The sequence below is a fragment of the Girardinichthys multiradiatus genome, chromosome 4 (genome assembly GCF_021462225.1).
Source record: "Girardinichthys multiradiatus isolate DD_20200921_A chromosome 4, DD_fGirMul_XY1, whole genome shotgun sequence".
NCBI classification, from domain to species: Eukaryota; Metazoa; Chordata; class Actinopteri; order Cyprinodontiformes; family Goodeidae; genus Girardinichthys; species Girardinichthys multiradiatus.
In genome coordinates, this window is record NC_061797.1 from 6,822,477 (window position 1) to 6,837,022 (window position 14,546).

The 14,546-nt window shown below is 39.2% G+C and overlaps 1 protein-coding gene across 1 annotated transcript in view; it reads right to left on the reverse strand.

Annotated features, from left to right (window-relative positions):
* The window catches only part of LOC124867304 (neural-cadherin-like), a 260,114-nt gene that overhangs the window by 192,525 nt on the left and 53,043 nt on the right, over positions 1-14,546 (reverse strand). Inside the window, exon 12 of the mRNA XM_047363684.1 lies at positions 11,679-11,863. Coding sequence (XP_047219640.1) covers positions 11,679-11,863 — 185 coding nt within the window. The remainder of the gene's footprint in view (positions 1-11,678; positions 11,864-14,546) is intronic.

Sequence of the window (14,546 nt, forward strand, 5' to 3'; positions counted from 1 at the left end):
GCCCAGCAGAACAGTTTGAAACCTGGGAGGAATGCCAAAACATATCAGCCTACAACATCTGTATCTGTAGATCACATAAGATGCAAAACTGCATCTAAAAAATGACATTACTGTACATGTACCATATCTTAATCAGCATACTAAGCAGTAAATGGAATTTAAACGCTTTCCAACTACCACAGTTGAGCTGCTGCCCATTGTGAGATGTGGATGCTCAGATAAATCCTGTAAATGCACCCTAACTACTTTATTATATCTCTTTTTTCTGCCTGACTGTCTAGGGAAGGATCACATATTCACTCATCAGTTGATTGTCACTTAAAATCCTGTACTGGCTACATTAGCAAGTATCAATAAAACTAAATCAACTGCAACTGCAGAAACGGAAGCAAAGTCTTGATAACCCAATGATACATACTACAAGGGCTGCAAAATAACAGGAAAACATGTAACTGCAGTATTATTTCCAGATATTGCAATAATGATAATGTTTGCAATCAACTGACTGCATGTCTTTAATGAATTTAGCATCAGGATTCTGACAGATCCAACCCAGCTCCCATTTTAGCTGGTTGTGCACATTTTAGTTTTCATTCTCAATTTCTTTCCAGATTAAACAAGAAGATCTGCAGCAGAGAGTCTCCAAAAACAACAACAAAGTGCGTCTGTAACCAGATTTACTTTGAAGCAATTTTTTAAGTTTATGTAACACTGTAAGAAACAAAGCTATGCCTGCAAGCTTTGCTGCTGCCCAATGTGATCTGTTTTACACTGCACAAAAAAAATAGTCTCCCAATTGCATTTAGGCTGAAATTTCCTGCATTTCTGTGATGCTGCTGCCCACCACACCAGCTTCTACATCAAACTCAAAACCATATTCTTTAAGAAAGAGATCATCATAAGCATTTGCACAAATGTTAACGGGAATACGCTTTTGTAATATGCTTTACTGGTTGTGCTGCTCTACATCTGAGCCTGCAATACAAATCAGATTACTGTCTATTTTCTGATGCTCTTCCTGTTTTAGCATTCAGTACTACAAGTAAAAAAATAAATAAAGTGAGACGTAGACGTCCAGCAGATATGAAAGCTGGTGGAGGGAGGTCTGTCATAAATCTGATGCTAAACTGTCTAACTGTCAGCTATCTTTTCATTTCTATTCTTTTTCTGATTTTAATTTTTCCTCTAACTAAAATCCAACATCAAACCCCACATTCCTTCTATTAAATGCTCCAATAAAGAGAAAAAATTATATTTACTCAAGTGATTCATCACAATTCCGTATGTGGGACTTTTATCTGTAAGCTAAATTTTAGATCTTTTGAAGACCTTCATGAAATGTTATAAAGTTATCCTGTTAGCTTTTTAAATTATAACTGACTCACTTAATGACTTAAACAAGTTAAATGCAACTCTGTCAACTAAGTTGATGTTTGTTTGACTCTGGTGACCTAACCCTGTTTTGATCTGTTATAAAAAACTGATATACACATTTAAGGACTTAAATTAAGATGCTTACATTTAAGATTTTTAAAGACCCTATAGAAACTCTGGATTGTTTGTTTCATAAACAGATTAGACCCTTAGCAGATTTAAAGTTCTTTTCAGTCCATCAATAAATTTGTTTCTAATTTGAAGTTAGGCATCTCAATAGATAGAATGTTTAAGTGGTATTATTAAAAACTTTGTTTCTAATTTGAAGTTAGGCATCTCAATAGATAAAATGTTTAAGTGGTATTATTTAAAAATTAGGTTTGGCAAGGCAAGGCAAGGCAAGGTAAGGTAAGGTAAGGTAATTTATATAGCGCTTTTCAGCAACGAGACACTCAAAACACTGTACATGCAATTACAATACAATCACAAAGAAAATAAACACAGATACAGACACAGAAAAACTAATCAAATGATAAAATCAAACAACAGAGGTAATTTAAATAAAATAAAATAAAATAAAGAGAATAGAATGATGGATAAGAAAATGAAAGGTAAATTGGACTGAAAACGTAACTAATTATTCTTAGATGGCACATTCAAAGGCCACTCTAAACAAATACGTTTTTAATCTTGATTTAAAGCAACTTAGGGTTTCAGTGCTTTTCCAGTTTTCTGGGAGTCTATTCCAAATTAGTGGAGCATAAGAACTAAAAGCTGCTTCTCCATGTTTGGTTCTGGTTCTGGGTACGCAGAGTAGATTTGAGCCAGAAGACCTGAGAGGTCTGGGGGGTTGATACACTGACAACAAGTCTGTAATGTATTTTGGTGCTAAGCCATTCAGTGATTTATAGACTAACAGAAGTATTTTAAACTTTATTCTCTGAGCTACAGGGAGCCAGTGTAGGGACTTTAGAACTGGGGTGATATCCTCCACTTTCTTAGTTCTAGTGAGGACGCAGGCAGCAGCGTTCTGGATCAACTGCAGTTGTCTGATCGACTTTTTATGCAGACCTGTGAAGACACCGTTGCAGTAATCAATTCTACTAAAGATGAACGCATAAATTAGTTTTTCAAGGTCCTGCTGAGACATTAGTCCTTTAATCCTGGAGATGTTCTTTAGGTGATAGAAGGCTGACCTTACTGTCTTTATGTGCCTCTGAAGGTTCAGGTCTGAGTCCATCACTACACCCAGGTTTTGAGCCTGACTGGTGGTTTCTAGCTGTATTAACTGAAGCTGTGTGCTAACTTTTAAATGCTCTTCCTTTGGTCCAAAGATTATTACTTCAGTTTTGTTTTGATTCAGCTGAAGAAAATTTTGGCACATCCAAGCATTGATTTCTTCTAAGCATTTACCCAGCGCTTGAATGGGTTCATAGTCACCTGGTGACATCGTAACATATAGCTGTGTGTCGTCTGCATAGTTATGATAACTTACGTTCTTGTTTATTAAAATCTGAGTTAGGGGGAGCATGTAGATATTGAATAGAAGGGGCCCTAAGATGGACCCTTGGGGAATGTCACATGTGATTTTTGTGCTCTCTGATGTAAAGTTACCTACAAAAAAGTCCCTTTTCTTCAAGTAGGATTTAAACCAATCGAGTGCTGTACCAGACAGGCCGACCCAGTTTTCCAGGCGCTCTAATAAAATGGAGTGATCAACAGTGTTGAATGCTGCACTAAGGTCCAATAATACCAGCACTGTGGTTCTTCCACAGTCTGCATTTATACAGATGTCATTGAACACCTTGACAAGACCAGTCTCTGTACTGTGGTGAGCAGGAAGCCTGACTGGAAGACATCGAAGCAGTTGGTCATTGTTAGGAAGTTGTTTAACTGCTGAAACACAGCTTTTTCAATAATCTTACTGGTGAAAGGGATGTTTGATATAGGCCTGTAGTTCTGTAGTAGCAGATTGTCCAAGATGCTCTTTTTCAATAGAGGTTTGATAATTGCTGTTTTCAGGGCCTGGGGGAAAACACCTGACAAAAGGGACGTGTTTATTATTTGTGTTAAATCAGATGTTATTACAGGCAAAGCTTTCTTAAGGAAAACTGTGGGTAAAACATCGAGACAGCAGGAAGAAGAGCTTAGTTGCTGTACGATTTCTTCTAAGTTTTTGTTGTTTATTTGGTGAAATTGGGAAATTTTGTCAAAATCAGTTCTAGTTGGAGACAACATTGGTACTGGAGTTGATGTGGATGTGCTGACTGCCCCTCTGATCTTTTGGGTTTTTTCAGTGAAGAAGTTAGCAAATTCACTGCAGGCACTGGTAGAGTGGAGTTCAGATGCTACAGTTACCTGAGGGTTTGTTAACCTGTCGACCGTGGCAAATAATGCACGAGCATTGTTAATGTTTTTGCTGATGATCTCAGAAAAGAAAGATTCCCTTGCATTTTTCAGTTGTAGGTTATATCTGTATAGTCTTTCTTTATAGATAATATAGTGAACCTGGAGCACTTCTCCATGGAGACATTTTCTTCCCAGAAACGACTTTCACTTTAATTGGAGGAATTGAATCAATGATGTCTGAGATTTTAGAATGAAAGTTATCTACCAACTCATCTACAGCGTTACAGGGTAAAGTGGAGGTAGAAGAGTAAATCTGGTTAAATGTTTCAGCAGCACCGTTCTTAAAGATACGTTTTCTTATCATGTCTCTTTGGCAAACTAAGTCATTGCAGATGATGCTTTCAAAAATAACAGAAAAGTGGTCAGATAGGGCAACATCAGTTACAGACACCTTGGAAATGTTTAGACCCTTAGTGATGATCAAGTCCAAAATATGTCCCTGTTTGTGTGTTTGCTCTTTAACATGTTGGGTCAAACCAAAATTTCTAAGAGTGTCACATAGATCTATTGTACTTCTGTCTTCAGGATTGTCCATGTGAATGTTGAAGTCTCCCACAATAATTAAACAGTCATAATCACCACATATCACAGATAAAAGCTCATTAAAATCACTGAAAAAGTTTGTTTTGGACTTAGGAGGCCTGTAAATATTCAAGAACATGGTTCGGACAGGGCTCTTTACCCGGAGAGCCAAATATTCAAAAGAGTCAAATTTGCCCATAAATACTTTTTTACACTCTAATAAATCTTTAAACAAAGTGGCCAACCCTCCACCTTTTCTTTGTTGTCTGCTCTCACAAAGAATATTGTAGTTTGGAGGCGTCGCCTCTATCAGAATGGGAGCTTCATTAAATTCATGTAACCATGTTTCTGTTAAAAACATAACATCAAGATCGTGGTCAGTAATGAAGTCATTGATTAAAAATGATTTTCCTGACAGAGATCTAATTTTCAATAAAGCCAGTTTATATGACTTAGTAGCTGATTTTAACTCTGTGTCTGGTTGTACCTGACAGTTTATGGCTTTATTTGATTGTTTATTACTGTCTCTTATCTTTTTGGCTTTGTTCTTTCTGTCACATATAAGCACAGATATTTTACAACTATCTCCTATTAGGGGCCCAAGTTTTTCCTGGACATGCTCATTTCTGATAGAGTTACCACTGGGGCCCAGACTGTATCACAGAGAAGTGAGTTGAAGGTCCTGATTAGGAGGAGATAGATTAGGAGGTGGTGGGGTTCTGCAGCATTTGGAAGATGTTGGTTCGGTAGCTGGGCCTCGGCCACGGGGGGTGTTGAATGGAGAACACGTCAGAGCCATTTGGGTCCCGATTTTAAGAGCTCCTTTCATGTTATCAGAATCCAGTAAAGCAAAAAGCGGGCCTAGTGGGAGATGGGAGAGTTGTGTGCGGTCTGGGTCGGGGTCTGGAGTGAGGGGGATTTACCAGGGGTGTCGGTCTGGGTCTGGGTTTGGGGGGAGGGGGGTATAATGGGGGGGTCCACCTCTCCTGTCGATTTCAACGGGGAGACCTTTTGTGATGACCTCTCTTTCTCAGCCAACTGGCCGATTGTTTCTGCTGGAGCTGTTGGAGGCAGCTTTATCATTGTTGTTGATACTCCATGTTCTCTGCTGAAGGTTGAAGCTGCTGGTGGATTATTTACTGAATAGAAGAGATTAGATGTGAGACGTCTGGCTCCTGGCTTGTTCAAACAGAAACCATCTTGCTTGAAGAGTTGTCATTTTTCCCAAAAAATATTAAAGTTGTCGATGAAGTTCACAGGTGTGGTGACACGTTTTTTTCAACCACTTATTAATCATCAGAAGTCTCGAAAAAACCTCATCTCCACAGAAAATCGGTGCAAAGGGTCCGCTGAGAAACCCCTTGATATTGAGACCTCCAACAATATTCAGAAGACGAGTGAAATCCTCCTTCAGTCCTTCTGATTTTTTCTCAGCCACATCATCCATGGCTCCACAGTGTATAATAAGGTTTTCTAGAGACGGGCGCTTTTCTGTGATTGCATGAATATTCTCTGAGATATCGGACACCACGTTACTGGTACCAATCATAACTTCTGTGTTGTTCTTGTTGCAGAAGTTTTTAATCCCATCCATAGCTGTGTTGCCCACTATTAGGGTTCTTGGTCCGGTGGGGCGCTTTTTCTCTGGCAGCTTAGAAGAAAACTGTTTAGAATGAAGGTTGTTCTCAAACCTTTTATTGTTCTCAGAAGATGGATCATTTTCCTGGTTTTCATTCTGCAGTGGGGCAAATCTGTTTTGGAAGGGAATTCCATTATTTCCAGCTGTCTCACTCCTATCATTTGTTGTGACAGCAGCTCGCTGTCAAAGTCTCCTTTTCCCAGGGGGAAACGGGGGCATTTCTCTGTAATTCTGGCCATTCTGATTTATTTTATTGCTTAGATCTTCCAGTGAGTCGTCCACCTTGATTTTTTGGGCACGCGCCTAAAACATGCCAGGGGGGTCTGCTGGTAGGTTTATTCTCAATGTTCTGATTGCCGGCTCAGTCGTTTAAGCTGGCTGTCACTGTTTGGGATCACAGGCAGAGCGAATCATCGCTGTACCCCATATGCACCTCCACATTCACTTCTAGTTGGTGGATTTTTATATCCAAAACAGCCAATTTCTGTAAAAGTTTGTCGAAGTCCTCTGTGGTGAAGGGAGGCATTTTGTGCTGATAACTTGTCCTGCTTTCGAGTTCGATTATAAAAACATCAAAATCCTTAAAAAAAATAAAAATAATAATTATAATAATTATAATAATAATCCTTGGGAGTCGCTGGTAAGAAGTTGTTTTAGTCCAATATTTCCGTAATTTTGGCTAAGAGAGGCGGAAGTAAACCTACCTATTATTCCAAAAGAGAGTGATTTCCTTCTTTCTTTAAGTTGAAGAAATAATGTGCCCTGGAGGTTAGAGAGATGTGAAATCAGGCACAGGTTGGTACCCTAACATCCCTGTATCTCATATTCTGCTTCAAAAACAAAGTTTGAGGAGAAATCATAATGTTGCATCACTTTGCTGTATGCACCAAATAAATGAACTTGTGTTTCTGACTGTGGTTTTGTACAGTCTCAGCATGTAGAGCCTGGACATTCCAAGGACTTTTTTGTTTACACCACTTTTACCTTTCCATCAATACTGGAAATGCAAAAAAAGAGAGGAAGAGAGAGAGAGAGAGAGAGAGAGTGAGGAAGAGTGAGGAAGAGAGAGAAAGAGACTTAATCTCAGTCAGGCAGATTTAACTAGCGCTTTCTCTGAGCTTCCTAAATGCATTCCACATTTGTTCTTGAAATGGGATTTAAAATGTCAAGGAGGGTGTAAGTAATGTTATAAGTAGAATATTTTCATAATCCCCGGGACTGAAAATCAATGAGTGTTTACTCCACAGCTCCACAAGGAGAAATAAAATCCTGGAAATGGCTACAGTAAAATATTATCTGCACACGCATGCACACACACGGTGACACACAAACACACAGTCATACATTCTGGAAGCTTTCTGTATACCAGGATGCTCTCAGTCATAAATCCCACATTCTGCTTTAAAAGGGTAAGTTTACCATTTTTCTGAAATAATTACAGACTGAACTAGGTTAACAGAGTTTGACTGAGATTGGACTGACTGAGTCCAATCACACCTGAGTCTGACACCTGTGCTTTCTTTCTCCCAATTTACGCCTCTCGGTTACAACAAATGCCCTATTAAAGCAATAAAAAACATAGTTCAAAGAACATTAATAGCAGTGGTGCTGTTAAAGAAGTCAGGGATAAGCCGACGACCTGCCTGAGATGAAGAGCAAATTTAACAATGGAAATATAAAAGTTTCACTCAGGAATATCAACTCCAGTTGGTATTTTCTTTTTAAATAAATACAAATCCCTTTTTACCTTAAATATTTGCTCACATGTGATTTTACACATGGATCATTTCCCTTTATTTAAATGTCCGCATCTGCTTTTTCACCTCGCTGTCTTTGGTTTTTGAGAGCATGAATTAATCTCTTCCTCTTGTTTTTGAAGAAATCCTTTTATCTGCTTCTATGAGTCCTCTGCTCTCCTCTCATCTTCTGAGAGCATCGTCTACCCTCTCCGTCTCCTTCTCTATAATGCTATCTCTGAAATCATAAAAATCCGTCAGCCATGTCCTATTTCTCTAAAGCAAATTTAATTCTGAGTAGAGTGAGACGTGCTGTACATCAGGTAATGATGGATGCCGTTCATCATGTGAGGGAAATGTGCAAGCTGAGCAAATCCACAACTAATTAGTTTGCAAGCATAAGTAATGGAAAGAGGCTTTTCTGAGTGTGTGCTGACAGCAGCTGAGATCCCATGAGTCAGGAGAGAGGAATTAATAATGGGAGTGGAAAAAAAAGTCCTTAAATGTTCTTTGAAACATTGCAAATGAGAAAAGTAAACAACAATTAGCACTATTCTGAAACCTGAGATAAGTTTGCAAATATTGAGCACATTGGATTCTTCTGGGCCAGCAGGACTTTTGTTTTCAAATGTTAATATTGTAGGTCTAGCAGTACCTGTTCCTGTTGTGCTACTGATGCCATGAACAGCTTGGCTTGTAAAAGTTGCAAAAGTTGTCAGACGCCTTTAACTGTTTTACAGATTTTGTTACATCACTAACACAAACTTCCATCTTTTCCTGTGACAGACCAGGACAAAGTAGCGCTTAACTGTAACACAGAAGGAAAATCATTAATGGATTTCAAATTGGATTTGAGGAAAGCATATTCACTTCACTTACAATGATACCCCAAAATAAAATCCAGTGCAATCAAATGCATTCAGAAGTCACCCACTTAGTAAATAGTATCAATCTTTGTGATTTAATTTAAAATGCAGCTGTTCTGTGAAGGCCTCAGAGGTTTGTTACAGAACATTAGTGAACAAACAAGCATCATCATGAAGACCAAATAACACAGCAGACAAATCAGGGAGGAAGATGTGGAGAAGTTAAAAGCAGGGGTAGGTTATAAATCAATATACCAAGGTCTGAACATCTCATGAAGCAATGTTAAATCCATCATCTGAAAGTGGAAAGAGTATGGCATCACTGTAAACCTACCAAGACATGGCCATTCACCTAAACTGAAAGGCTGGGTCACAAGAGCATTAATCAGAGAAACTGCCAAGAAGCCAAGAACATAAAATTGGCCTCCCGCTCCAGGCTGGCTAAACAAATCTGTTGACAGCACAAAAAACACAGTTGTCCTCTACACAAATCTGGTTTATGACAGTGTGGAAAGAAAAAAAAACATTAAAAAGTCCAATTTGCTGTCTGACACAAGCATGCAAGGGACACAGCAAACATTTTCAAAGTGCTCTGGTCAGATGAGACCAAAAGTGAAATTTTTGGTCTCAATGAAATAAAGCTGTGTGGAAAACTAATATTAAACTCAACCCTAAACACACCATCACCATGGTGAAACATTGTGGCAGCATTATACTAAGGGGATGCTTTTGCTCAGCACGGCCAGGAATTTTTGTCTGAGTTAATGAGAAGACGGATGGAGCTAAAATTTGCCTGGAAGAAAACCTGTTTAAGGCAGTAAAAGACAAAGACAGGGCAGAGGTTCAGGACCATGAACCTAAAACAGTCAGCCTAATTGTTTAGATCAAAACATATTTATGTGGTAAAATCCAACTACAAATCCCTTCATATGCAAACCTAGTAAAGAAAACCCAAACAACCTGCACTGTTATTTGCAGGAAAAGGGGTTTTTACACCCCTCCTTGAACTGCCACCTTAACGTGGTGGATGGGTTTGAGTGCTCTAATGATCTTAGAGGCTATGTTGTATGGGGCTTAAATGCCCCTGGTAGGGTCTCCCATTACAAACATTCTCTGGGTAATGGGTCAGACAAAGAGCGGTTCTGACGCCTTTATGAGGACCACTAGAGCGAGCCGTCGCTCATGACGTCGCCCGGTACAGCGGTTCAGGACTTGTCGATGTAGGCTTACTCCTCCTCTATTATCGATGCTGCTGCCTTTAGCTGTGGCTGTAAGGTCTGTGGTGCCTGTTGTGGAGGCAATCCTTGAAACCAGTGGTGGACACTGGCAGTAAGGGACGCTGTCAAGCTGAAGAAGGAGTCCTATCAGCTGCAGTTGGCTTGTGGGACTTCTATAGCAGCTGACGGGTACCTCGAAGCTGAGCGTGCCATGGCCCGGACTGTGGCAGAGGCAAAAACACGGGCCTAGGAGGAGTTTGGTGAGGGAGAAGGACTACCAGTCGGCCTCGAAGCGATTCTGGCAAACCACCCGGGGCCTCAGGAGAGGGAAGCAGTGCTTCGCAAACACTGTTTACAGTGTGGGTGGGGAGCTGCTGACTTCAATTGGGGACTTTATTGGGTGGTGGAAGGAGTACTTTAAGGAGCTCCTCAATCCTGCCATCATGCATTCCCTGGTGGAAACAGAGGCTGGGGACTCGGCGTTGGACTCTTTCATCACCCAGGCTGAAGTCACCGAGGTGGTTAAAGAGCTCCACGGTGGCAGGCCTTCGGGGGTGGATGAGATCCGCCCTGGGTACCTCAAGTCTCTGGATGTTGTGGGGCTGTTGTGGCTGACACGCCTCTTCAACATTGCTTGGCAGACGGGGACAGGGCCTCTGGACGGGCAGACCAGGGTGGTGGTCGCCCTTCACAAGAAGGGTGACCCGAGGGTGTGTTCCATCTACTGGGGATCACACTCTGCAGCTTTCCTGGTAAGGCCTATGCCAGGGTCCCGAATGAAGAGGAAGACGACAAGTATGAGTACGAGGGCTTTCTATAAAGGACTGACCACATTTCAACATCACATATCATTTTCCTTCCACTTCATAATTATATGGTTCTTTGTAATATATCACATTATATTGCCAACGTATTTTTCTGTCTAGTTTTACATGTACATGAACTTTAATGGCATACTATTCTTCATTTTTACAGTGCAACTTGCTGATAGACCCACTATTGCCAGCAATAGCAAATTTAACTATTGTGTAAAAATCTTCCACAGTGTTTAGGAGTGTCTTCATTCAGTTAGAAAAGATCCGGACTCCAGGCAGGCCAGTCAAGTTTCTCCACACCAAACACCTGTAGCCATGACAGTGCTTGGGACACCTAATCTCATTGATCTTGTGGTATGATGCAATACTTTTGGCACTATAGTGTACATTGGAACAAAGCGAAACAAAATGTGCAAAGGTGCAAATGTGAAAACCTTTAGAAAGGCACTATTTCATCCAGATTGGTGGCTAAAATGTGTAACAGTTGTAAACTGATCTAATTTTACTGAGGGACCCCAACGATGTAAAATGTTTTGATACGAATTCACGGAAAAAACTAAGACGCAAAAGAAAGGATCTAAAGTCAGAAGTCAACTATAAAAACTGCAGTATTGAACATACCCCTCGGTTAATGAAAGAAAAACCCACAATGGTCACAGAAATAATTTGAATCTGACAAAGGTACTAAGGAATAAAAATTCTATGAAAATGAACAAATGAAAGTCAGACATTGCTTTTCAAACATGCTTCAACATAATTATTTAAAAAAATAAACTCATGAAACAGGCCTGGACAAAAATGATGGTACCCTTAACTTAATATTTTGTTGCACAACCTTTTGAGGCAATCATTGCAATCAAATTATTCCTATAACTGTCAATGAGATTTCTGCAACCAGTTATTAACAGCTAATGTGAAATTGTAGGTAAAGTTATAAAAAAAAAAGTTTTACAGCCACTAAAAAGAAACTCTAGATAAGAAAATGCTCATAACAGTGAAAACCCCTACAAAAAACAGACAATGATGCCTGGAAATGGTTGAAGTGTCATCAGTGCAGCCAGTCAAAGGCTACAGGTATGTTTTTGGGGAGTCAACCTTACCTGCCAGGCGAAGGGATGCCGAGTTGTAGATGGCATCATCTCGCAGCTCTCTTACATGCACGGTAACAGTGGAGATGGCATCTGGCCAAATTCCATCAGACACACGGACTTGGAACTGGTAGGTGCCAGGTGGCGTGTTCTCCTTGATGATAAGGAACCCTGTGCGCTTGTTCAGGATGAAATAACTGAGGGAAAAAAACAAACAAGGATTCCAGTTAATACTGTCAGTGTAAAAAGAAAGTACACTTGTTTTAGTTCTTACAGCATAGTTACATTTGCAATTTTTAAGGAGATTGGTTACAGACAGTGGTTACGACATCCGATAAACAAGACTCAGATTTTTACTTTTGCCTGTTCATTCACCAAAAGCTTACTTAACTTGTGCAATGGGGGAGCTTTGCTTGGATGTAGTAGTATCCATCAAGGAAATCAATGCATTGGTGAACTAATCATTAGTTAAGGTAAAACTGCCCTTGTAAAACACAAATTTGTGCAGTCTGCTAGTGAACGCAAGGCCAAGGAAAGACAGTCTTTGCTCCTTTGTCACACCTAAATGTTTCACACCATCAAGTCATTTTAGTATCAGACAAAGACAACCTGAGCAAATAAAAAATGCAGTTGTAAAAAGATGATCAACCTGGCTTATGTGAAAAAATATTGCCCCCCTTGTTAAATCCTGAGTGTGACTGACAATGTTATTGTTAACAGCAAAGGTCATGAGTTTGCGATTCAAACACTGCATAGCTGCATCGAGGACAGGCCTCTATACACGGGGCACCCACTCTACGGTTACATGATGCGATGCCCCTTGAACAAGTATGACTGGTTTAAATTGGTTGACAAAACATTTACTTATTAAAAGAAAAGACCACAGCAGTACAACTTCAGCTTCAAACCTTTTATTTAAACAACCAGAAACACTCCTTTAGCATTGTCATTAAGGAATCTGAGAGAAATCTGAAAATGTTTTGGCAATGTTTAATAAAATAAACCTAAATTCAAGAATCATGCACAGTGGTGGAAGGCTGATGATTTGGGCCATTTGGGCCGTATGATTTGGGTATTGCAGCCACAGGTTCTGGGTGCCTTGCAATCACGGTGTCAACAGTACCTGTTTTCCAATCATGTCTGACGGAACGCAGTTTCCCCAAAAGTTCTTCAATTTGATAAAGACGTTTAAAAAATAACTTATATACTAATACTTATACTAATATTAAATCCTGGAAGGGCAGGAAGGGGAAAACTGAATGGTATTAACTCTATTTAGAATCTCACATGTCTTTTTTAAAGAGTGAAACAGATGTGTTTCATTAAGTTGTTCCATATAGAGCCTTACATTAACAGTAAAACTGTCATCTTGCCATATACAGTTCCTTCGAGCACTTGATCAAGTTATCCAACATAGAAACAAACCAATATCAACACATTTTCTAAAACCTTAGTATCCTTTATTCAGCATTTTAGTATTTACCCTTTTAGTATTTCATTCATTGCTGTTGCAGCTCTTGGGATTATGAAAAGAAAGGAAGAAGTGATGAATTAAGAAGAGCGAGTTAAAGGAAAAAAAAGCAGACATGTAAACACAAAACGTGAGGAGGTAATTTTACTTGATTCTTTCAATCAGTGCTGCCCTTGTACAGTAAATGAACTAATTTACTTTAATTACTGAGGAATTTTGAGGCAGAGCCTTGGCAAATCAAATAAACTACTTGTAGAGACAAGAGCTGCATTTAATTCATTTACAGAACACTGGATAAAGTGTACTTCATGCCCTAGGTTTAGTAATTAATACTCTGGCTCTTAAATTACTGTAAGATTACTTTATTTTTCTTAAAAATAAGCTTCTCAGTGTTCTGAATGTTAGAAGTTACTCCTTTAGATAAAGGCATTGCATTTGCAACAAACTAAGCAGATGTTCAGCTGTAATTAAGAAAGTAAGCCACTTCTCTTAGTCCTAAAAATACAGTACAGTCGCTTTAAAAATAATTACAAAGTTTGAACGTTTTTGCATTTTAGCATTTGTCACCAGTTTTTTGTTTTGCATGTCCTGTCACGGCACTTCAGAAAAAAAACACATGAAGAAGCTGGTTACCTACATGTGCCAGGGCAGCTTTGCTCTACAAAAAGGATATCCGGAGATGGTATCTGAATTGCTTAATTGACTTCATTAAATCTTGGTTGCATCTGGCATCAGAGCAGACAGGCTGCATTAAGAAAATATGAACCTGTGTTTGTGTGGGTGCGTTCAAGTGTATTTGTGTGTGGGTGTGTGTGTGTTTCTGTATCCATGTGTGAACATGAATCATCTCATTGTCACTTTGGGAAAGGGAATCAACAACTAAAGCTCTTCTAAAGAGGACCAGAATAGTGGGAACGAAAAAAAGCCCATATTTAACAGAGACAGAAGAGGAAAGAAGGAGGTAGCAAGGAAATTAAAAAAACTATCAGAGGAAGAAAAATTGACTAGATACAAAGAAAATAAATTATAAAAATGTATTCAACAATTTTCTAGATTCAATCATTTAATATTACTGCATAAATAACATAATGTTAGATGTTGAAATAAAACTGAAAAAAATGCAGTAAGGATCAACGGTGTCTGATTGAAGACACAGAGTTTGACTATTTATGGGCACTAAAAGTTTTTTTTTTTCATTCTTTTGTTACCAAATGAGGCCTGACCCATTAAGCCATTGGCTCCATTAAACCCCTGAAAGTGTGCTGTGCTATCTGGTACCAAGACTGAAACAGTCGATCTTTAAAGTCCTGGGCTGGGGTAGAAGAAGGTCAATGCATTTTGTTTTTTTAAAGTGCAGAGAGGTCTCTACCTGAATTTTTGTGTACAGTTCAGAGTCTATATTTATATAC